Here is a 25,397-nt window from a genome sequence, read left to right as displayed (position 1 = left end):
TGTTAGTTATATTGCTATAAAGCTGTTTTTAAAAAAGTAACATAACAAGTAAATATTATACTGAGTAGATTAAATTTTTTTAGTGTTATTTTAATTGAGGTTTGCTGTTAAGAGAACATACAGTTGTCCCTCCGTATCCATGGGGGATTGATTCTGTCATTCCCCTCAAATATCAAAATTCTTTTAAGATTAAGGCTATTGGAGGGAAGCTTTGGTCTTTGTATTCAGTAATATGGAAGTATTCATACTACCATTCAGTGGTGATGTGTGAAATAATAAGAGGAGAATATTTGAGGAACAAAGAAAATTTTCACACTTTTATCTTACCAGTGTTTTTCTTGTGTCTAAAACGAGACTGGGGCAGCTTGTTGTTTAGTTAGTAAGTCATGTCCAACTCTCTTGGGACCCCATGGACTATAGCCCACCAGGCTCCTCTGTCCATGGGATTTGCCAGGCAAGAACACTGGAGTGGGTTGCTATTTCCTTCTCCAGGGGATCTTCCCAACCCAGGGAGCGAACCCTGCATTGGCAGGCCAGCTTTTTACCACTGAGCCACCGGGGAAGCCACTTAGGTGGCTTAAATTTGGTTGCTGCCTGTAGTTGAGTTGTGAAAAGCAAGAGCAAAATATAGTGTATACCAAACATGTTTCTAATGATTGTAGAAGGGTAGTTCTTTAGGATACACTAGCTATGGAAAGACATTTTAGGGAAGAAACTAAGAAAAAAAAAAGTATGACATTTAAAGAGTGAATGGGCAATGAACAGAGATAAATGGGATTATTATCAGATAAGGGGAATTGGGGTAAACCTGGAGACAGAGAGTAAGCCATTTTTGAGTTAGGTGAATTAAGCTGTAGGGAGCCAGTGGAACCATTTGAGAGAGATAGTGACCTAGTCAGAATGACAGATGACATTTGACATTGATTATACAAGAAATTAGAAAGCAGAGTATAAAGATGAAAGTTTTTAATAGTTAAAGGATTAGAATACCCTAAACAAGAAAGCATAAATTAAGAAAATGGTTTAGGAAACAAAGATACTTAAGTAGTAAAAGTGATTTGAGTGGGTTTAATGGGATGAAAAGTCGAAGACAACAAGATGATTTTATGCCTGGAAAACTGAAGAAATGAGTGCTAAAACAGAACTGAACACTGAAGTGCCACTTTCTTTCGTTCCAACAACCTCTTATATGTACACATCCTTAACCCTCTGCTAATATAATATTTGTAAATGTAGACATCATCAGAGATACTGGTAGGGAAAACTTGTGAGTAACTTGAAATATCCCCAAATAAGGGATTATTTAAATGAAACGTGGCATATACAAACATTCAGAAACGTAAGATCATGGCATCCGGTCCCATCACTTCATGGCAAATAGATGGGGAAACAGTGGCTGACTTTATTTTTCTGGGCTCCAAAATCACTGCAGATGGTGATTGCAGCCATGAAATTAAAAGACGCTTACTCCTTGGAAGGAAAGTTATGACCAACCTCGACAACATATTAAAAAGCAGAGACATTACTTTGCCAACAAAGGTCCATCTAGTCAAGGCTATGGTTTTTCCAGTGGTCATGTATGGATGTGAGAGTTGGACTATAAAGAAAGCTGATCACCGAAGAATTGATGCTTTTGAACTGTGGTGTTGGAAAAGACTCTTGAGAGTCCCTTTTGATCCCACCAGTCCATCCTAAAGGAGATCAGTCTTGGATGTTCATTGGAAGGACTGATGTTGAAGCTGAAACTCCAATACCTTGGCCACCTGAAGCGAAGAGCTGACTCATTGGAAAAGACCCTGATGCTGGGAAAGATTGAGGGCAGGAGGAGAAGGGGACGACAGAGGATGAGATGGCTGGATGGCATCACCGACTTAATGGACATGGGTTTGGGGGGACTCTGGGAGTTGGTGATGGACAGGGAGGCCTGGCGTGCTGCGGTTCATGAGATCGCACGAGTAGGACACGACTGAGCAACTGAACTGAACTGATACACATAAAATGGGATGAAGGGCAGTTAAGGGAAAGTATTTGCTTGAAGATTTTGTGTAATTTAAGGCTAATTTCAGATAACAAGAGTCTTAAGGATGATTGTCAGATAAGGGAGCTGAATTTCAGTAGCACATGGCCGTATCACTGTTGAGGGTGTACCCCAACCGTTATTTTTTATTCCTGCTAGAATATAAGCTCCATGAGGTGGCCGGGGTGGGTGGGGGGGAAGTGTTTTATGTCTGATTTGATGAGTGGTCTGTCCCCATATCCTGGAAATGGCTTCGCACACAGGAGGGCCCCAGATTTCAGTTAGATAGATTATCTTCATCCAGTTATTCAGACTGAGTTTAATTTTTTTTTTTAACAATAAAACATACTTGAAGAAGAGACAGCTACTTTTTACCCCTGCCTTAACTAATAATACAATTCCAGTATGATAAAAATGAATACCGTACTTTTGTCCAAAATTTCTAAATTAGACTTCTATTTTTCTCTCTCTTCTTTCATTAACAGTTTTATTGGGAATTAAACCAACTAGGATAAATAATTAATGTTTCAGTAGTACTTTGAATTTTATCAGTCAACTTTCTGTAGTTTCTGAGGATTGTGTGACTAATTTTTAATCATATTCAGACTCTGAGTCTGGCTGAAGGATGAGGAGTCTAGTGTAATTTTGCTCTCTCATTATGTTGAGTAAGACAGTTCCCTTCTTTCGGAACCTGCTGTACTCAAAGGTGGGATTTGAGGCTTGATGTTCCCTTTGAGTTTCTCTGGTTTTAGCATTCTAGGACTCTAACTTAGAATCTTTCTGCTTGGATTGTTAGTTCTTTGAAGCTCAGCAGTGTGCACTTTGACTTTCATAATATGAAGGATAATGCAGTTGATTATTAATGTGTGGAAAAATTAATTGGAAAAATGGTCAGCATAACTTTGAGTCTAATTGTACTGTGATGGTTGATAACTGAGCCCTTTCTTTCCCATGTTCAGTGATTTAGAATCTAGAAGAGAAGTAAAAAAAGAAGAAGGTGAAGCTTTTGCACGAGAACACGGACTTATCTTCATGGAAACTTCTGCTAAGACTGCTTCTAATGTAGAAGAGGTAAATAAAAGGCCTTTTAAAAATGTTTATCATTCTACATAATAGCAATCATTTGTTAATCATTTGTTGGTTATACCCCATAAGCTTTTTACACACAGATAGTTGTTGAAAGTAGAAAATTTCTTTCCTTTGAAATACCTTGTAACATTCATGTTATATCAGATTCTTAAATTATATTCTGACCCTTCTCTTGAAGTCAGAATGATTTAACAGATATATACTTTGTATATACTTTCCCTAAAATCTTCTTTAATGTGGCTGAAGAGGGGAAAAAAAGAACAGTAATGAAATTTGGAAGTGTTTCAAGACACTAAACATTTGTAGCTGTTTGCATCCACTTCCGCTTAAATAGAGGAAGCATTATTGCTATGTAACATTATATACAACATGGGAATTCTGCCATATTTAATAACTAAGATTTGTGGTATCTCAATTATTTCTGTTGTCAGCCTGAACTGTGGAAGTTTTCTGAACACACCATATTTTTCTGTGCTTTGTGTATGTGGGATATGGCATTTATTTACTACACATGCAGGAGTAGGCAGTTAATCCTCTCTAAGGTAAATGTATGACTACACTCTAGTTCATAAAAAGGAGAAATGAGACTTAAGAAAATATGTAGTTTGTACAGAGTAATGCTGCAGTTTCCGCCTTCTGCATAAGAATTTTAAAAGCAGCTGCAGAAAGGGATTCTGCAAATGATTGGAGAAGCACTTGCTTTAAGGATAGGGGTCCTAGGCCACAGCTAGCACTGTGCCTTCCACATAGTAAACAGTGAGTACATATTGATTAGGAATAATACTCGTCTAATTACCTGTTGAACTCGGAAGTTGACCATAGTAGTTCAGCAGCATTGGTATTTTCACTGAAGAATTCTTGGGTAAGATATCCTGTTCATCTCCACTTAGTGAGGTGCTCTGTGATTGTCCTTAATATGTTTCTTACAGGCTCCAGCTAATGCTTTACCTGTGTTACCAATTAATTGCAACTTGAAGACATATGAAAATGTTTTACTTTACACAGCAAACCCAGAGAGAAATCCATTCTGTCCTCTTGTTTAACTTAAAATAGAAAGTTGCCTGTTTCAGTGATGCATTCCTTTCCTAGAGGTGTTGGATTTGAAACTGGAGGGGTTAGTGTGTTGTGGTGGTTTCAAGACATATGAAACATGTCCTTATTGATTATTAACAGTGTATTTTCTGTTGATTTTGAGAACCTTAAAACCAGAACTATCTGTATTTTATGAAAGAGCTGTCCTATGAAGTCAAATGACAAGACAGCCACTACCGGAAAGTAATTATGAATTTCTCGTTTTAACTCTGAAGCCTTTGTGTTCATTTTCTTATTTTTAACAAGTCACAGTAGGTATTTATTTATAAGTAAAAAATTACTGTTCATTTGACTGAACATTTAAATGAAGTATATTTCATTAATGTTTTGGCAGCATTATTACAAAAATTCTGTATCTGTGGTTAATAATGAAAATAATTGTTTAAATTTGATCAGGGCAGGAATTGTCCATACTCTTGAGAGAACAGCACTTTTCTTAATCACGTAAATTAATTTGCCTCTCAGAAGCAAAGGATATTAAGAGATAATCTTTTTAAATTCCATTTTTAAAGGATTCATAGATAAGCATTGCATAATATAACATGTGAGATCTTACCTAAAAGCTAAAAATGTTTCATGACAAAATAAGAAGATGGAAGTCCATTCTATGATCCAAAGGAAATCAAACTTGAATCTGTACACAACTTAGAAACTAATTGAACATGGAAATAATAACCAAAGGACTCCTGCATCTGGGAACATGGAGTAGACTGACTTCCCACCTGCTTTTCCTAATGAGTACGACTAAAACTCTGAGCATTATATGTAAAACAATTATAAGAAGACAGAAGGGTGGCAAGAAGAAGGCCAACCAGCTAGAGACCCTGGGATCTGAGGAATGATGCAGCAGGGGTTCCCTTGGTTTATTTTTGCCTCATATACCTCAGATTGGGTTCGAGAGTAAGTGGCAATCCAGAAAGTTGTGTTGTTTTTCTGTTTTGTTCCTTCCAGAAGATGTAAGTACATGGCATAAAGGCATACAGCTCACAAAGGAAGGAATAAGTTGTTTATATTTGTGGACGATATGATTATCTCTGTAGAAATCCCAGGAATTTGTTCTTGTTCAGTCTCTCAGTCGTGTCCGATTCTTTGTGACCCCCTGGACTGCAGCATGCCAGGTTCCCTTGTCCTTCACTATCTCCCTGAATTTGCTCAGACTCATGTCCCTTTTTTCATTGATGCCATCCAACTATCTCCTGCTCATCCCCTTCTCCTGCCTTCACCTGTCCATTGTTACATGTCTGGTTCTAACTGTTGTTTCTTGACCTGCATACAGGTTTCTCAGGAAGCAGGTAAGATGGTCTGGTATTCCTGTCTCTTTAGGAGTTTTCCACAGTCAGAGGCTTTAGCATAGTCAGTGAAGCAGAAGTACGTGTTTGTCTGTAATTCCCTTGCTTTCTGTGATCCAACAGATGTTGGCAATTTGATCTCTGGTAGCTCTGGTTCCTCTGCTTTTTCTAAATCCAGCTTGTACATCTGGAAGTTCTCTGTTCATGTACTGTTGAAGTCTAGCTTGAAGGATTTTTAGCATTACCTTGCTAGCATGTGAAATGAATACACTTGGGTGGTAGTTTGAACATTCTTTGACATTGCCCTTCTTTGGGATTGGGATGAAAACTAACCTTTTCCAGTCCTCTGGCCAAGGGATTTACAAAATAAATTAGAGCTAGTAAGTTAGTTCAGCAAGTTCATAGTATACAAGTACTGCATCTCAAACTCTTTTGTTGACCATGATGGCCACTCCATTTCTTCTAAGGGATTCCTGCCCGCAGTAGTAGATATAATGGTCATCTGAGTTAAATTTACCCATTCCAGTCCATTTCAGTTCTCTGATTCCTAGAATGTCGACATTCACTCTTGCCATCTCTTGTTTAGAGATGGCACTTCCAATTTGCCTTGATTCATGGACCTGACATTCCAGGTTCCTATGCAATATTGCTCTTTACAGCATTGGACCTTGCTTCTATCACCAGTCACATCCACAGCTGGGTATTGTTTTTGCTTTGGCTCCATCCCTTCATTCTTTCTGGAGTTATTTCTCCACTGATCTCCAGTAGCATATTGGGCACCTACTGACCTGGGGAGTTTCTCTTTCAGTATCCTATCACTTTGCCTTTTCATACTGTTCATGGGGTTCTTAAGGCAAGAATACTGAAGTGGTTTGCCATTCCCTTCTCCAGTGGACCACATTCTGTCAAATCTCTCCACCATTACCCACCTGTCTTGGGTTGCCCCACGGGCATGGTTTAGTTTCATTGAGTTAGACAAGGCTGTGGTCCTAGTGTGATTAGATTGACTAGTTTTCTGTGATTATGGTTTCAGTGTGTCTGCCCTCTGATGCCCTCTTGCAACACCTACCGTCTTACTTGGGTTTTTCTTACCTTGGGCGTGGGGTATCTCTTCACGGCTGCTCCAGCAAGTGCAGCCATTGCTCCTTACCTTGGACGAGGGGTATCTCCTCACCACCCCACTTCCTGACCTTCAATGTGGGATAGCTCCTCTAGGCCCTCCTGCGCCCGTGCAGCCATGGCTCCTTGGACGTGGGGTTGCTCCTTCGCGCTGCCGCCCTTGGCCTCGGGCTTGGGGACGTTGGGTAGCTCCTCCCGGCCACTGCCCCTGGCCTCAAACGCTGGGTCTAGTAATCCAAGTCTATGCCCAACCAGTAATGCTGAAGAAGCTGAAGTTGACTGGTTCTATGAAGACCTACAAGACCTTTTAGAACTAACACCCAAAAAAGATGTCCTTTTCATTATAGGGGACTGGAATGCAAAAGTAGGAAGTCAAGAAACACCTGGAGTAACAGGCAAATTTGGCCTTGGAATACGGAATGAAGCAGGGCAAAGACTAATAGAGTTTTGCCAAGAAAATGCACTGGTCATAACAAACACCCTCTTCCAACAACACAAGAGAAGACTTTACACATGGACATCACCAGATGGTCAACACCGAATCAGATTGATTATATTCTTTGCAGCCAAAGATGGAGAAGCTCTGTACAGTCAACAAAAACAAGACTGGGAGCTGACTGTGGCTCAGATCATGAACTCCTTATTGCCAAATTCAGGCTTAAATTGAAGAAAGTAGGGAAAACCACTAGACCACTCGGGTATGACCTAAATCAAATCCCTTATGATTATACAGTGGAAGTGAGAAATAGATTTAAGGGCCTAGATCTGATAGATAGAGTGCCTGATGAACTATGGAATGAGGTTCGTGACACTGTACAGGAGACAGGGATCAAGACCATTCCCATAGAAAAGAAATGCAAAAAAGCAAAATGGCTGTCTGGGGAGGCCTTACAAATAGCTGTAAAAAGGAGAGAAGCGAAAAGCAAAGGAGAAAAGGAAAGATATAAACATCTGAATGCAGAGTTCCAAAGAATAGCAAGAAGAGATAAGAAAGCCTTCTTCAGCGATCAATGCAAAGAAATAGAGGAAAACAACAGAATGGGAAAGACTAGGGATCTCTTCAAGAAAATCAGAGACACCAAAGGAACATTTCATGCAAAGATGAGCTCGATAAAGGACAGAAATGGTATGAACCTAACAGAAGCAGAAGATATTAAGAAGAGGTGGCAAGAATACACAGAAGAACTGTACAAAAAAGATCTTCATGACCCAGATAATCACGATGGTGTGATCACTGACCTAGAGCCAGACATCCTGGAACGTGAAGTCAAGTGGGCCTTAGAAAGCATCACTACGAACAAAGCTAGTGGAGGTGATGGAATTCCAGTTGAGCTATTCCAAATCCTGAAAGATGATGCTGTAAAAGTGCTGCACTCAATATGCCAGCAAATTTGGAAAACTCAGCAGTGGCCACAGGACTGGAAAAGGTCAGTTTTCATTCCAATCCCAAAGAAAGGCAATGCCAAAGAATGCTCAAACTACCGCACAATTGCACTCATCTCACACGCTAGTAAAGTAATGCTCAAAATTCTCCAAGCCAGGCTTCAGCAATATGTGAACCGTGAACTTCCTGATGTTCAAGCTGGTTTTAGAAAAGGCAGAGGAACCAGAGATCAAATTGCCAACATCTGCTGGATCATGGAAAAAGCAAGAGAGTTCCAGAAAAACATCTATTTCTGCTTTATTGACTATGCCAAAGCCTTTGACTGTGTGGATCACAATAAACTGTGGAAAATTCTGAAAGAGATGGGAATACCAGACCACCTGACCTGCCTCTTGAGAAATTTGTATGCAGGTCAGGAAGCAACAGTTAGAACTGGACATGGAACAACAGACTGGTTCCAAATAGGAAAAGGAGTTTGTCAAGGCCATATATTGTCACCCTGTTTATTTAACTTATATGCAGAGTACATCATGAGAAACACTGGACTGGAAGAAGCACAAGCTGGAATCAAGATTGCCGGGAGAAATATCAATAACCTCAGATGTGCAGATGACACCACCCTTATGGCAGAAAGTGAAGAGGCACTAAAAAGCCTCTTGATGAAAGTGAAAGTGGAGAGTGAAAAAGTTGGCTTAAAGCTCAACATTCAGAAAACGAAGATCATGGCATCCGGTCCCACCACTTCATGGGAAATAGATGGGGAAACGGTGGAAACAGTGTCAGACTTTATTTTTCTGGGCTCCAAAATCACTACAGATGGTGACTGCAGCCATGAAATTAAAAGACGCTTACTCCTTGGAAGGAAAGTTATGACCCACCTAGATAGCATATTCAAAAGCAGAGACATTACTTTGCCAACAAAGGTTCATCTAGTCAAGGCTATGGTTTTTCCTGTGGTCATGTATGGATGTAAGAGTTGGACTGTGAAGAAGGCTGAGCACTGAAGAATTGATGCTTTTGAACTGTGGTGTTGGAGAAGACTCTTGAGAGTCCTTTGGACTGCAAGGAGATCCAACCAGTCCATTCTGAAGGAGATCAGCCCTGGGGTTTCTTTTGAAGGAATGATGCTAAAGCTGAAACTCCAGTATTTTGGCCACCTCATGCGAAGAGTTGACTCATTGGAAAAGACTCTGATGCTGGGAGGAATTGGGGGCAGGAGGAGGAGGGGATGACAGAGAATGAGATGGCTGGATGGCATCACTGACTAGATGGACGTGAGTCTGGGTGAACTCTGGGAGATGGTGATGGACAGGGAGGCCTGGCGTGCTGCAGTTCATGGGGTCGCAAAGAGTCGGACACGACTGAGCGACTGATCTGATCTGATCTGATTTGATAGTATACAAGGCATATTTTTAAAATCTACTGTAAACCCACTCCAGTGTTCTTGCCTGGAGAATCCCAGGGCAGGGGAGCCTGGTGGGCTTCCGTCTATGGGGTCGCACAGAGTCGGATACGACTGAAGTGACTTAATCAGTTAGCAATGTAGTCTTCTAGAATTTCTATATATAAATAAAGGCAATAAAAATAGAGACACTTTTTCCTGTCTATCCAAAAAGGTCACCGATTCCAAAAGTACGGTGTTACACCTGTTGATCTGCAGATTGGTCTTCTTACCCTTTCCTTTGTACATTGTGTTTTTTACTTAACAATCGACCCTTCCCTTTGTATGTTGTGTTTTTTACTTAACAATGGAGATCTTTACAGAAGATCTCCCTGTAGAGTAGTTTTGTTTCATTTTCCAGTATATAGTTTTTGTTTTGTATGATTTCCCTTTGATAATTTATTTAACCAGTTCTCTGTTGACTTGTTTCTGTTTTTTCATTTTTGTAACAGTGTTACAATGAAGTACCTTGTACATCTGGCATTTTGCCTGTATGCAAGTAAATAATTATGGAATAAATTCAGATGTGGTATTACTAATAAAAATAAATAAATAAATAAAATCTACTGTATTTCCATATATCTACAGTGAACACCAAAATTTAAAATACAGTATCATCTATAGTCACACAAAAAGGGGTCTTCTCTGGAGACACAGTGGATAAGAATCCACCTGCCAATACAGGGGACACAGATTTGATCCCTGGTCTGGGAAGATTGCATGTGCCATGGAGCAATTAAGTCTGTGTACCCCAACTATTGAGCCTGTGTTCCGGAGCCCGAGAGCTGCAACTGCTGAAGCCCATGGGCCTAGACCCTGTGCTCTGCCACAGAGAAGCCACTGCGGTGAGCAGCCTGCGCACCACACTCTGTTGCCTCATTCTTTTTCAGAGCTAGATTCCCAATCTGACTTCAGCCATCACACCCGGGGTCTTGCTGGGACCTCCTAGTTGCCTCACCTAACAACTCCTTTTTCTTCTTACCTTTAACAGTCCCTGAAGGGTATGTGGTACTTCCGACCACTCAGTCTTCTGTAAACTTTCTTTTTTCTTAGCTCATGATATCATAATCTTCTTTTTATCTGTGCCTCCCAGACTCCTTTACTGTCTGTTATTTCCATGTTGAAATTATCACCTGAATCCAGGAATACCCTTCTTAGACTGTGTGTCCAGCTCCACTTTGACCGCTGCTGCCCCTTCTCTCCTCTAGTCTGTGAAGTCTGCTTTCCTGTATCCCAGAGCACCCCCCTTCCCTGCCTCTTCACACTCAGTTACTATGTGTTGCTCTCCACATGTGTATTACTATTTCTGCCTGTTAATTTAAGTATCTCTCCACACTGTCCTCTTCTATGATCGCTTACTAACTGGACTCCCCATCTTCATTTTTCAGTCCTTCACACTCTTGCCTGTAACACCTTTCTAAAAAAGGAAAATTGAATGTCACCCTCCAGCTTTATTAAAACCCTCCAGTGGTTCCCCACCACTTCAGAATCAAACTCCTTGGCTTGGAAGACAGGCCCTTCATTTGCCAGTCCTTCCCTCCTCGCTCTTCATGTTAAAGTGGGAGTGCATCCACAGAAAGTTTTCTCAGCACTTGAAATGCCCTCTTGCCAACCTGAGCCTTCAATTATGTCATCGAGTCTCCTTGCCCCTCATGGAATGCTGTGACACAGGACACACACACACCCCCCGCCCCTTCCACCATCACCCACCATCCACACAGTCCCTCTTATGTGCTTGTTTCTCTGTGCTTATTCATTCCTGTGTCATTCTGGTCATGGCTTTATCTTCACACTCTCATGACTCTGTCATGACTCTTGTTTTTCACACTGGGTCAACATAAGGACAGAATTCCTTGAAAACCTAGACCATCTTTTTATCTTGGCATCTCCAGATATCTAGCACAGACTTTTCCCCACACAGTAGGTAAATGTGGATGGTTAAGTATTTCCTTAATTTCTTTAGCCCTTCTCCTCTCACTGCAGTCTTTAGTCAACTTCTGCTTTGGTCCCACTTGTTAATCTGTAGATGGAATTCTGTCCAAAACCTTCTTTGCCCTAAGTGTTCTAAAACCTGTGAGATTCTTGAAAACACTGATGAATAGACTGGCTTATCGTTCGATTGGGAGCTCCCTCTGGTAGTTACCTGGAGTCTTTGTGGTTTGAAAGGGTTTTTTATAGACCCAGGAATAACTGCCTCAAAGATTACAGCAGGCGAGAGAAAGTACCCCTTCCCAGAAGCAGCAGGCCAACTTTCTAAAGATGTCCAAATGCTCTAGAAGAAAAAGATATATTTGTTTCTGTTAATTCCTACCTTGTTTTTCTCATTGTATTTCCTCTCTACACTAAAATTTATTTTTCTCAGAGTTGTAATTACCAAAACTTGACATTATTGCATTCCCTCTAGGACCCAAAGGTGATGGTGTTGTCAATGAAATATTGTCAAACTGTTGTCACTGTGTCAGATATTCTTCCCAGTCTCTTAGACATTTGATGGGTGATTTTTCCCTATATTCATCAGTTTTGCTTAAAGTTAAGATTGGAAATTTGTGGGAAACCAGGAAAAATACATAAATGTGAAAAAAATTGAGGCAAAAATTTAGTAATTAAAAATATCTTAAACTATTGAAAAATCAGGGCTGGAAATTCCTGACTTAGCTGCTAAAGTACTAAAGATAAGAGCCAAGATGATAACTGAAAACACGGCATGCTAACCCAGAGACAGGTTGTAGTAATCTGCCAGGACATCTAACCTGAAGGATCAGTGGATTTCTGTGTCTTGGGGGGAAGCATGTGACGATAAGACTTCAGTAACCAAGAAGACCAGTTTCAAGGCCTCTTGTTAATACTGGTGTCTGCTCCTGGTACTTGGAGATCTACAGACTGAATTCCAAATGAGATGACACCTTCCTTGCCTTGGGCTGTGTTGCAAGTGGCAGAACAGGTGTTTCGTAGAGCTGGAATGTGGGTGTAAACTGAGGGGTTTGCTGTCCCCTTAGGCCTGTACTCAGTGTCGTGAGTTCTACAGGGTCGTTCAGTTCACTTCAGTCGCTCAGTCATGTCCGACTGTTTTCGACCCCATGGACTGCAGCACACCAGGCTTCCCTATCCATCACCAACTCCCAGAGCTTACTCAGATTCATGTCCATTGAGTCAGTGATGCCATCTGACCATCTCATCCTCTCTTGTCCCCTTCTCCTCCTGCCTTCAGTCTTTCCCAGCATCAAGGTCTTTTCCAGTGAGTCAGTTCTTCGCATCAGGTTGCCAAAGTATTGAAGTTTCAGCTTCAGCATCAGTCCTTCCAGTGAATATTCAGGACTGATTTCCTTTCGGATTGACTGGTTTAATCTCCTTGCAGTCCACGGGACTCTCAAGAGTCTTCTCCAACACTACAGTTCAAAAGCATCAATTCTTTCGCGCTCAGCTTTCTTTATAATCCAACTCTCACATCAATGACATGACTACTGGAAAAACCATAGCTTTGACTAGACAGACCGTTGTTGGCAAAATAGTGTCTTACTTCTTAATATGCTGTCTAGGTTGGTCATAGCTTTTCTTCCAAGGAGCAAGTGTCTTTTAATTTCCTGGCTGCAGTCACCATCTGCAGTGATTTTGGACACCCCTCCCCCCCAAATAAAGTCTCTCACTGTTTCCCCATCTGATTGCCATGAAGTGATGGGGCTGGATGCCATGATCTTAGTTTTCTGAATGTTGAGCTTTAAGCCAACTTTTTCACTCTCCTCTTTCACTTTCGTCAAGAGGCTCTTTAATTCTTCTTCGCTTCTGCCATAAGGGTGTTGTCATCTGCGAATCTGAGGTTATTGATAGTTCTCCCAGCAATCTTGATTCCAGCTTGTGCTTCATCCAGCCTGGCACTTCGAATGATGTACTCTCCATAGGGCTTTTCACTGTAAATCTGACCTGACCTTAGCAAGTTTCCAGCATCGTTCTAGGGGGGTTTAGTGTAATAAATGTTTACTGCTCCCTTCCAAAGATTAGAAGGTTTCTCCTCTTTCCCCCACTCCCCCCACCCCTCACCCCCCTGTTTGGCCATCATCCTAGGGAACTTCAGGAATGATCAGAACCAGACTAACTTTTCAAAGTTACATCCAATTTCTCTACTTCTAAACCAGGGGAGCTAGACATTTCTGAAGACAGTCATGCTGCTATGTGCATGTCACACACTTACACATTCACACAACTCTATAGATCACCAGCTCTCAAGGCTTTCCCATCAGCGGTAGAGTTCCATGTGTCTAAAATACACTTTGCATTCCCTCCTTAAAACCTGATTCACGATATACCCTTCCATCTCAGTCACTTAAGCCAAAAATGGAGTCATCCTTAAACATCTTATCATCTTATTCCTGTTCTTTATCAAGTCCTATTAATTTCTCAAGAGAAGATATTAAGTTTGATCTTTGCTTTCTATTCTGGTTGCCGCTGTTACAATTTGTCAGGCCTTCGCCTCTTACCTTGATTATTGTCCTAAACTCCTTACTGGCCTTCCTGTCACCAGCCTTGCCTCCTCTTAACTCCTCCTCTAAATTACCCTCTGATTTTGTCCCCAGACTTCTTCACTTTTAAGAGTTCCCTGGGTACCTCTTTATCCTCATCTCCCATGGCTCACTGTCCCCAGCTTCCACGTTAACTAAGCTTAAAATCTGCCCCTCTGTCCAGCGTGGTCTTTCCTCCCCTGATTTTTCTAAAAAATGAGTGGGAGCTTACTTATCCTTCAGGCCTTCGTTCAAAGGGCTTTCTCTCTGGACAGTTTTTTGTTTTTGTTTTTTTTTAACCAGTAGAAGCAGTCATGCCACATTACCCTTCTGAACAACTGTTGTGGAAGTTCCTGTGCTGTGTTCCAATCTTGGGTTTACATCTGTCCTGTGTTACCACATCCTTGAGATCAAAACGTGCATGTACCTGAGGATGCGACTGCATGCTCAGTGCCTGGTATAATTCAGGTGTTCAGCATGCTTGTTGAATGGAAGAACTAAATTAACCACAGAATTAAATATATTTCTGTGTTATAAGTAACACAGAAACAAACTTAGCCATCCAAAACAACTTCTAGCTAGCTAGAAGGTTTTTTTAAGGATATGAGAAGTGTGTGCTTTTTATGTTTAGTTTTAATGGCCATGTAAGCAAAATAAATGAAAATTCCTTTGAGTTGTAGTGAAGATAAGAAATCGTAATAAAAAGAGGATAAATGTGGGCAGGATCTTCATCCTGCTTCTGTTCCAGTGTTGCCTGCCTGTTCTTGGGCAAGTCGTTTCTCCTTTTGCAGCTCAGTCTGTGGTGTTTGTACAGTGAGAATCATTACAGGTCAGTAGATCCAGCAGCTGTTCTCTCTTCTAATAGAACAGAGGAAACTAGATGAAGGAAAGAAGAGCAGAATGGCTCTACTGTGGAATGGGGGCTGTGCCCTGGTTCTCCTGCCAGTGGCCGCCTCCTTCCTCACTCATCCCCCGAGGGGTGGCCCCTGCGGGGGGTGTCTGTGAAACACAGGAGTCATTGTGTGTGGGAGGCCTCTCGCCTTGAAGCGAAAGCAGACAGAATCAGTCACAGGATTTGAAGAAGCTTCGTGTGTAAACTGCCCCATCTTGAATTCTAGTCTGATATCCTTTTCACAAGACTGTCCTATCTCTGCATAATACCAGAGTCTTATCTCAGTGCACTTTCTTCTTGAGGGCTCACTGTGTACACATTATGTGTTGCTAGTTTACCTTTCGATACTTAGTTTTATTTAATCAGGATGTTTTAATTCACCAGGGGTTCTGCTGCTATGTACCTGCTGTTCCTGTGGTTCCCATAGCTATCTTGCCCTCATATCCTTGTGGTGGTGGGAGCTGCGCCAAGGTCTGCCTACAAGCCAGGCGCTGGTCTCAGTGCTTAACCTTCTTCTTCCAACAAGTCTGTGGCATAGGCATCGTCGTGGCCCCCGTTTTACAGAGAGGTCGCATGTGGTAAGAGGCGACACTGGCCTTTGACACCCATCCCCAAGCCTGCTTCAGAGCCCCACCTTCTGTTCTGCTAACAAGCTTACAGGTACAGATTCAACCCACAAAATTAACTTCCTCATTTTTACACATATTTTGAACTTCTTTTCAGAAATAATGAGAACCTGTGTAAATCACTTAGCATAGTTACCGACCCATACAGTAAATACTTGGTAAATATGGGTTAATATAAGCTTTGGCAAATGAACACCAGTATTGTCCATGGCATTGATTAAGCAATGGAGATGAGAATTTAGCAACACTCTAGTTCCTTTTCCCAGTTCTCAGGGAGAACCAAAGAGTCGCTTATTTTACAGGGCACTTTGCCCTTCAACATCTATTCTGGATGTCTAAGTAAAACTGAGATCAGTTCAGTTCAGTTCAGTCACTCAGTCGTGTCCAACTCTTTGCGACCCCATGAATCACAGCACGCCAGGCCTCCTTGTCCATCACCAACTCCCAGAGTTCACCCAAATCCACGTCCATCGAGTCGGTGATGCCATCCAGCCATCTCATCCTCTGTCATCCCCTTCTCCTCCTGCCCCCAATCCCTCCCAGCATCAGAGTCTTTTCCAACAAGTCAGCTCTTTGCATGAAGTGGCCAAAGTACTGGAGTTTCAGCTTTAACATCATTCCTTCCAAAGAACACCCAGGACTGATCTCCTTTAGAATGAACTGGTTGGATCTCCTTGCAGTCCAAGGGACTCTCAAGAGTCTTCTCCAACACCACAGTTCAAAAGCATCAATTCTTTGGTGCTCAGCTTTCTTCACAGTCCAACTCTCACATCCATACATGACTACTGGAAAAACCATAGCCCTGACTAGACGAACCTTTGTTGGCAAAGTAATGTCTCTGCTTTTGAATATGCTGTCTAGGTTGGTCATAACTTTCCTTCCAAGGAGTAAGTGTCTTTTAATTTCATGGCTGCAGTCACCATCTGCAGTGATTTTGGAGCCCAAAAAAATAGTCTGACACTGTTTCCACTGAGATACTTCTATTTATTTTGAATTCTCACCTAACAGATGCTGTAACTTTTATCTAGCCACCAGGTGGCAGCATGTTACACAAGGAAATAATTTAAATGTTACTGTTATAGACAATTTATTTTCAATATTTTGCCTTAAAAACTGTAAAACCCCTAATGAAAACAAACCATGATTCCGTGTTCCCCTTTGTCTGTGCTCCCTCTTGTTGGCTGAGAAGGCACTCTGGGCGCACTGTCCACAGCCGGCCCTGCCCCCGTCCTGCCCTGCACACACCCTCCCTCTGTCAGTCAGGGCAGAGCATTTACGTTTCCTGCATCTGCAGCTGAAATATCAGCACTCGTGCTGAGATCCTTTTGACTAACCTGGTTCAGTTCAGCAGCAGTAGTATCTATCTACATCATCCTTATCCCCGAACCTTTTCATCCATACCCCGAGAAGTACCAGCTCAGTCAACAATGGAGTAGGTACCCTTGGATAATTTGGAGAAGGAAATGGCAACCCATTCCAGTATTCTTGCCTGGAAAATCCCATGGACGGAGGAGCCTGGTAGGCTACAGTCCATGGGGTCGCAAAGAGTCGGACACGACTGAGCGACTTCACTTTCACTTTCACCCTTGGATAAAGGCCAGGTGGTCGGTGGGATATACACTTTATTTCTTGTGGTTATGTATATTTTAATTTGTGCTATAGAAGTCCCTGAAAACTTAACCTCAGTAAGGCAAGGTATTATCAAGCATCACTCAGGTAACTACTGCCAGGGGTTGAAAGATTAGTGTCTGAAGTGGAAGGCAGTTAATGGCTAATAAAGGTAAGGAACTGGACACGGCAGTTAATCAGAGAGCAGAGCAGAGAGCTAATGGGAAACGGAGAGAGTTGGGCTTCAGGTGCCGGCATGGGCGCTGCATGGGAGGCCAGGCCTCGCCAGGGTAGGTTGGCTGCAAGGAAATCTGTTTATACTTCTTAACCATGGATGTGCCTGGATTGTCTCACAGGCCTAATGAAATCCTTTCACATCAGTTTCTCAGCTGGTTTTTTTTTCCTATCTTGTAACCTATTTATTCATATTCGACTATTTGAAACATGGAATAGAGATGAATGTAACATTTGTGGTTCTGACTTAATGTGTCACAGAAAGCTGCAATGATCTTTAGGATGTCATGTTTTCAAAGTATTATGTTAATTAACCAGTGCTGAAAAATTTCTGGAGTTCTGCCATCATCTTGCTTCATTTTTCTGAGCGTAAGGAAATAACTATTCCAGATAAGTTAATTGTTACACAGTCTTTTCCTGGTAACATTGAAATCTGTAAGAATGATGAAGGTATTTCAAAAATGTGTTTTGTTTTATGTTAAATCCTGAGCTTCTTTCTCCTTGATGACTTGGGCCATCTTGGTCAACAGGTATCCTCTTCCATCAGGAGCTGTGAGCCTGGTCTGCACAGGCCCATGGCTCCGCAGCCAATCCAGAGTGCGGCTTGGTCCCCAATGTTGTGCATGCGCATCCCCACCGGCCACTCAAGACACACCCTTCTCACTCACTCACTTTGCCAGTCTTCTTTCCCCTCCTTTTCATAATTTGCTTCAGTAGCCTGGGGAATAGAAAAAGTAAAACTAGTTAAAATGATGTCTAAAATTGGAAGGAATTTCAATTTAAGACTGTCCTATTAAAGCATAAGCTTTAGGGAGTTCCCTGGTGGACCAATGGTTAGGATTTGGCGCGCTCACTGCCGGGGCCCCGGGTTCAATCCCTGGTCAGGAAACTAAGATTGTGCATGCTATGCAGTGCAACTGAAAAAAAAATAAAAGGCAAAACATGAGCCTGGTGTAAAGGCTTTGTAATGATTTTATGTTAATTACTTCGATTTTTTTTTTTCTGTGTTCTAGAGGTATTTCAGACTATTACATCTGTTCCTTAAAAAATATATATGAAGGGGTGGGATGAGGGATGGAGGGAGGTTCATGAGGGAGAAGGTATGTGTATACATACAGCTGATTCACGCTGCTGTACAGCAGAAGCAGTGTAAAGCAATTATCCTCCAGTAAAAAAAGGAAAATATATGTGGAGATTGATTTTTAGTGACTGGAGTGAAATGAGCAATGAAAGAAAATTCTAGTCAATTATTATAACAGATATGTATCTCTTGTCTTCCTGAGTTTTGAAATGCTTTGCAGCTTTAGTGGACAGTTACTGTCTGTGACAGACAAGGCTCTTCTCTTAGAAGTTTTGTTTTGTCTCTACTAAACCTTAACAGTATTTGGTTAATGTGTCATTATATTTGGGAACTCAATTTCAGTGCATAAAAGAGTATACTACTGCCTACATCTGTTACATTGATTTTAAACTCTTAAGGTATCGTTAAAATTAATCATTAATCACTTAGTAATATATATTAACTATTAATCATTGCTATGATGTAAATGAACCAATCCATTTATATAGTATGCTCTCTATAATGTGCTGAAAGAAGTGGAAAATATTATTTCAGTGTTTTTAATATGTAATCAGAGTTGGATGACAAGTAAATGTTGTATTGTCCAAATAGTATTTCATTGAGATGATGGGAATTATAAAAGATAACTGTTATATTTAATTATAATTGAGTTAACTGCATATCTTTCAGATATAAAATACATCCTACGTCCACTGGGTACAACTGTTCTTGAAGGTGCTTGCTTAACGTACTGTTTAAGTGATAAAATTAATAGTGATTTAGAAAATTTAGCATAAATAAAAATGTAGCTATCTTAAGCCAGTTTTTTAAGTAATTGATCAATAGATTGGCAAAAAAGTCAATGTATTTACATCCATCGGCATGTGTAATGATCTTCATAATAAAAATCCTTGTTTATATGAAGTTATAGCTCATTTATGTGACCTTGTAATTCTGTCTGATGTTCTAATGAAACGTACACAGTGTGGGTGCCCCTGAAAAGGATTCCAACCCTGTGAATTTATGAATCTGTTGACTTTCAATGTTTGGTTAGCCCCGCCATCACTGTAATTGACATGTTATTGGAAATAGAGTTAGGTTTTCCCTTACTTATAAGGATAACCTCCATTTTGAGGAATGTGAATCAATTCATAGTTGGCTGAAAGCCAATTTCTCCTTCACTTTAACTCCAATGTGCACACATGAAAAGCACATTGGTTTCCTGAGTGCCTTGTGAATCTGCAGTGATTAATTCTTCTCATTATTTTGCTGCAAGTTCTCATGACCCTCTCTGATGATTCGATCAGCCACTTAGAGCTGATGCATATTCATACCTCTGTGCCCCCGCCACTGTCGCGCACGTCCCGGCACCGACTGGTGTGTTCTTGGTGCAGTAATTGAGCTGCAGGAGATTGATTACTCTGGGGAGCTGTAAGGCCTTTAAAGGTGAAAACATATCAGTCCTGTTAATTAGGAAACAAAAGCTCTGGTGGCAAGTTCAGCAGTCAGTTGTTTCCAGTGTAGAAAAGATGGAAGGTATGATGTGTTCTGCTCCGTGGACCTGTTTACTTTTTAAATTTTGAATTGTCTGTATCAGTAGTAGTGGAGAACAACCTTCTTTTATGAGTTTTCATAGACTGCTAATTGAATATAATATTAACACTATTATCTCTCAAATCTGGTGGTTTAAAAGCTGAGTTTATATACATCTTCTGTAGCACTGGGAATAATGTGTAAAATATCTTATTATCTTAACATAAATATAAACTGTTTCTGAATTAATTTGGTAGTATGCTACATGGCAAAAGGATGAAACTTGATTCAACATGACATAGAAGTTGAACTGCCTTTATCTCTTTCTAATAAGCACCCTTTGATCCTTTCCCCCCTGAACTGTATGTTAAGTAACACGTTGTCTGGCAAACAGCATACTATGTGGAACGGTGACCTCCAGGAATAAGCTAGTTACATCATGGGTGTCTATGCAGCTTACCTAGTTGATGTGTTTTTCACATGTGTGCTGTTCTTATGTTTTGGTCTCCCCTTTCCCCAGCCATGATTTTTTTTCTTTTGAAATATAATTCACATATCATAAAATTCACCCTTTTTTAAAGGGTATGATTCAGTGGATTTTAGTATGTTCAGAGTCCTGCGACCATCTCCACTGTCTTCCAGAATATTTTCATCACTCCATTCCTCCCTTCGTGTAATCCCTGGCAGCCAATAATTATTTTCCTTTTGTGGGTTGACCTCGTCTGCACGTTTGACGTAAATGGAATCGTACTGTGTGACCCCTCATACCTGGCTTACTTTACTTCACAGAGTTCATCCACCTTGTCTCATGAATCAGCGCTTTATATTTTTAGGGCTGAATATTATTCCGTTGTATGAGTTGCACCACATTTTGTTTTCATTCACCAGCTGGTGAACAGGTGTATTGTTTCCACTTTATGACTGATTGTGTTGGTTCCCACACATCCTCGTCTTGTTCTGAATCTTAGGCGAGGCTTTCACACTTCACCACTGGGTCTGATACTGGCTCTGGGTTTTCTTAGATGTGGCTTATCGGGTTGAGGAAGTCCCCTTCAATATCTAGTTTGTTGAATGCTTTTATTGTGAAAAGGTGTTGGATTTTGTCAAATGCTTTTTCTGCATCTATTAAAACAACCATATGATTTTTGTCCTTTATTCTATTAATATGATGTGTTACATTGGTTGATTTTCTTATGTTGAACATTGTGATATTTTATAGACCTTTTTATATAATGTTCTTTTACTATGTGGTTTTAAATAATTTAAATTAACTTCTCTATCTTATATTTCAGGCATTTATTAATACAGCAAAAGAAATTTATGAAAAAATCCAAGAAGGAGTCTTTGACATTAATAATGAGGTATAAACATATAATTGGCTAATAATTAATCTAGAATTTAATTTTAATTACTTGGAGTCAAGAATTTATATTTTTAAAAATTCCTAAAATGGATCTATGCTGTCATTTAAACATTAGTTTATCATCATGTAACTGAAAGTTTGTTGTATGTTGTTTAATAGCTGAATCTTTATGTTTTGTAAAGCATCAGTTTATCTATGAAAACAGATTAAAGTAAGTGACCCTATCCATTTTTTGCAAGCAGTGCAAAATAATAGAAATCCTCCAAAGAGAAGAAAATCCACTTTGATCCACACATCCATGTGGTGTCACCTGCTTTGGGGAATAATTTCCTAGTGTGTAAATGTGCATGTGCAGTGTTCCTAGTGCAGGATGCTCTCTGGTGTCTGGTGCGGAAGAGGGAGATGCCCAATTTGGAAATTACTCCCAGTTCAGCATAGCGTGTTTTCAGGAGACCAAGTTAATACATGTAATTGGCAGTTGGCGCTGGTTGTTTGGTTTTTGTGGGTAGCTTTTCTTCTCTCTTTTTGTAAAATATTCTGAGCCCGATTTGATCAACATGATTAGGATAAAATATAAAAATTTGAAGCAAATAATTCAGAGTGTTTACCAGAAGCCATCATTTTGACCTAAATCCCCACTGTGCATTTATCCTTATTTATTTTAGAATTTTTATGTGAACAGGGTATATTACTTTTACATAAATGTTTTTGCCAGTCCATGTTAGGATTTCTTGCTTCTGAGAGAAAACCCCTTCTACCTCCCCCAGGTGCAGTGAGGAAGGCCCTGTGTTGGAAGGACATTATATGTGTGTCTCTCCTGGCCAGGACACAAGAGGCTCTTTTTATTTGCCTCAATATTCTTTGCTAAAACAAGCAACAGTTCACCCAAGGTTTCCAAAAAGTACTTGATTTTTCAATTTCTTTTAATCTGTAGTGATAAAGTTTAATCTGTAGTGATAAAGTTTCTATGGCAGTAGAGCTTGAGTTAATTTCGCGGCAACACCGTTCGGAGACTAATGCCGTATAAATTGAACAGTAATTGGGCCTCTATGAAAAAGGGCACGTTCATCGTGTCTGTCTGGTTTCATATAGTAGCTGACTGCTTTACTGTGCCTGGTGCGGCTTTGATTGTAACGTGCTGTCAGGAGCCAACAGGCCGTGCGATTTATTTGGCCTACTGCCAAGTCTGACTCCTTGATTCCTCAAGAAGTTGCTACCAGCCCAGAGGGGGCAAAACCAATGAGCCATAGGGCATGCTTTTTATTAAAGAGGAGTCAAAAGAGCGAAAAGAAACCACATCAGCTGCTGTCAATACTGAGCCAGTGCCAGAAACCCCAAGGCTACTACTGTTGCAGAACAACTGCCAAGCACTATAAATCTGAGATTTACTGTGACGTCAAGTTTCCTTAAGAGCTTAATTTCTGAAGCTACTGTATTACTTTTCTCCGTGCGTTGTATTTTTAGGTAAAATCCACTTGAGGGAGTGAGGGTTAAGACATAAGTGTGAGTTTGATGAATGAAAGAACCACTCTGTGTGTGGGTTCCTGGCAAGCTGCCATGTCTTTGGGGATCATAGAAATTATTGATGACACAGAACACTCATGTGCCCTTAGCCTGTACAGCTGATTCAACATGGAGCAGAAACGCTGTCTAGAGGAAAGGTTGTCCGCTGTGTGAGAGCGGCATAAGATTTGCACATTTTCCTCCTTTAATGCTTTTGTTTTAAACAGTTTCTCCATTGTGAGAATTCCCTTAAAAGCAGCACTCCGGTTTTTGTTAACCTAGTACCTGACCATGATAAGGAATTGTCTTCAGGAATATTTCCACAGTATTACTTTAAAAGAAAGAAACATTCCCTGAGAGATACTGTCTTAATTGTTGCCAAAAATTTGCTTAATAGATGTGTTTTAAAAATATATTTTAGTTGTTTGGTAATATTGTATCATTAAGAAACCAGAGGATTTCTTAAACTCGACCTTTATATTATCATTTTCTCTTTTATTGCAGGCAAACGGCATTAAAATTGGCCCTCAGCATGCTGCTACCAATGCCACACACGCAGGCAGCCAGGGAGGACAGCAGGCCGGGGGCGGCTGCTGTTGAGTCTGTTTGTCTCGCCTTGCTGCCCGAAAGGGGCTTCTCACCTATCCTTCCACCCTCTCCTCCTGCTCCGCTGAGACATGAAACTGTTTGAAATGGCTTTATGTCACAGAAGACTTTAATCCTTCAAATTCTTGTATAACTTTGAATAAATGGTTAATGTTCACTTAAAAAGACAGATTTTGGAGATTGTATTCATATCTATTTGCATTTGATTTCTAGGTCAATTGATGTGATTATTTTTGTTAAATGTTGTCTCGTGCCCCTACCAACGAACTGAATTGTATGAAACACTACAGAGTCATACTGAGTATTTTAAATCAGTTTGTGGAGTTAGGTTTCCCCACACGCGTGGTTACCTAATGTTTAATATTATAGAACTGTCCTCAAAAGTTTGTCAGTTTTCAAGGCTCTAAGGAAAACAGAAGGACTCTTTTAATTCTGTATTTATCATTTACTTTCTGTATATATAGTTTAATAACCTGCTTGGGTGTAATTTGCCAAGCTTGAATTCTTTAATGCATTTGCATAAATTCTATACTGTTTAGAGCTTAAAGCTACAGAAGCATCATTAGGAATTGCTTGGACACTGATTTTAAAACTTTTTGACATTGTTAACAAGCATGTTCATTTTTCCTTGTCACTAGTCCAAGAGAAATATGCTTAAATGTACATTATTACTAAAGGCTGTGTGTGTGTTAACCTGTTTAATGCCAAAAGTTTGCTATTTGTCCACAGTTTCTGTAAGACCTCTTCAGAGAAGGATTTGTTTGCCTTAATGTATCCCATTGGGTAGAAACACAGTATGATGAGAGAGCTGGGCAGAAGCAAGGACTCCTCCACCGGAGTGACTCCAGGAGGATCGAGCGTCCACGTGTAGATGGCACGTTTCGAGGACTTTAATCTTTCTTTCAACAATAATGTTTTCTTTTCCTTTTATTCACATGATTTCTATTTTTCATGCAGGACAGTTTTTCAACCTTGATGTACAGTGAACTGTGTAAAATTTTTCTTTCAGTGGCAACCTATAATCTTTAAAATATGGTAAGCATCTTGTCTGTTTTGAAGGGGATATGACAATAAATCTACCAGATGGAAAATCCTGTTAAATGTAGAAAAGCTTTAGTAATTTACTCAGTGTGGTGGTTTTACCCTTTTTCTTTTATCTCCCTTGGTCTATAATGAAATTGTTATAGCAGTGCAAAATAAAATCCTATGTATAAAAATGTTCTTTTTTTTATTACGACCACATCCTTTTTTAGAAGTTAATTTTTTAGTCCATCCACAGCTTTGATGTGTATTTAAGCATATTTTTTAAAAGGGTCAGAATGTTTTAACACTACCCTTTTTAAAAATTTTGCTAGAATGTGATAAAAATCTTTTCAACAGTATTGAAATTCATTGTCATTGATGACGTATATAAGCAAGTATTTTTAAGAATGAAACCAGCTACTTTCAATCTACTCACTGAGTTCAGCTTTCTGCCCATCTTTCTGGAAGATTCAGCAATGCTCTGTCAAAGCTTTGACATTGCTCTTCAGAGAAGTCACCTAATGCTATCTTAGTTTTAACGAGCTCCTCGAGGGCAGAGGGGAAGGTGAGGGGAAATCGAGGTTCCTGAGTATTCTTACTATGCTTGTTTTTCCCTGAAAGTGGTCTTACCAAATTCCCAGTCTTCCCATTCACTCATCGGTGGTGGGCAGGACTAGTTGAAACAATGAGGACTTGTTCCCCTCAACCAGGAAGAGGATGATTCTTCAGCTGCCATTAATTTTTCCAGAAGCTTAACATATTCCTTTTCCACACTGTCTCCTCTAATTCTTCTATAAATCAAGTATAAAAACAGAAAGTAATGGTAAAAAACAACAACAAAGCACATGTATTTTAATAACCTAAGAAGAGCGTGCATGTGCGCTCAGTCACATCCGACTTTTGTGACCCTATGGACTAGCCCACCAGGCTCCTCTGATTTTCTAGGCAAGAATACTGGAGTGGATTGCCATTCCCTTCTCCAGGGGATCTTCCTGACCCAGGGATTGAACCCAAGTCTGCTGCAT

The 25,397-nt window shown here is 40.4% G+C and overlaps 1 protein-coding gene across 4 annotated transcripts in view; it reads left to right on the top strand.

Annotated features, from left to right (window-relative positions):
• Window positions 1-24,566, top strand: part of RAB2A (RAB2A, member RAS oncogene family) — a 71,632-nt gene extending 47,066 nt beyond the window's left edge. For all 4 annotated transcript variants that reach the window (XM_086336883.1, XM_086336881.1, XM_086336884.1 and 1 more), the window contains 3 exons: window positions 2,977-3,088; window positions 21,170-21,238; window positions 23,248-24,566. In XM_086336883.1, the coding sequence (XP_086193009.1) occupies window positions 2,977-3,088; window positions 21,170-21,238; window positions 23,248-23,343 (277 nt within the window). In that variant the 3' untranslated portion in view covers window positions 23,344-24,566. The remainder of the gene's footprint in view (window positions 1-2,976; window positions 3,089-21,169; window positions 21,239-23,247) is intronic.
• Window positions 24,567-25,397: the final 831 nt, after the last annotated feature.

Source organism: Bos grunniens, chromosome 14 (genome assembly GCF_055505025.1).
Source record: "Bos grunniens cultivar Pamir isolate PY7600 chromosome 14, Bosgru_T2T1.0, whole genome shotgun sequence".
Taxonomy (NCBI): Eukaryota; Metazoa; Chordata; class Mammalia; order Artiodactyla; family Bovidae; genus Bos; species Bos grunniens.
The sequence above is the reverse complement of the archived record's forward strand: the minus strand, read 5'-3'. Positions and strand labels throughout refer to the sequence as shown.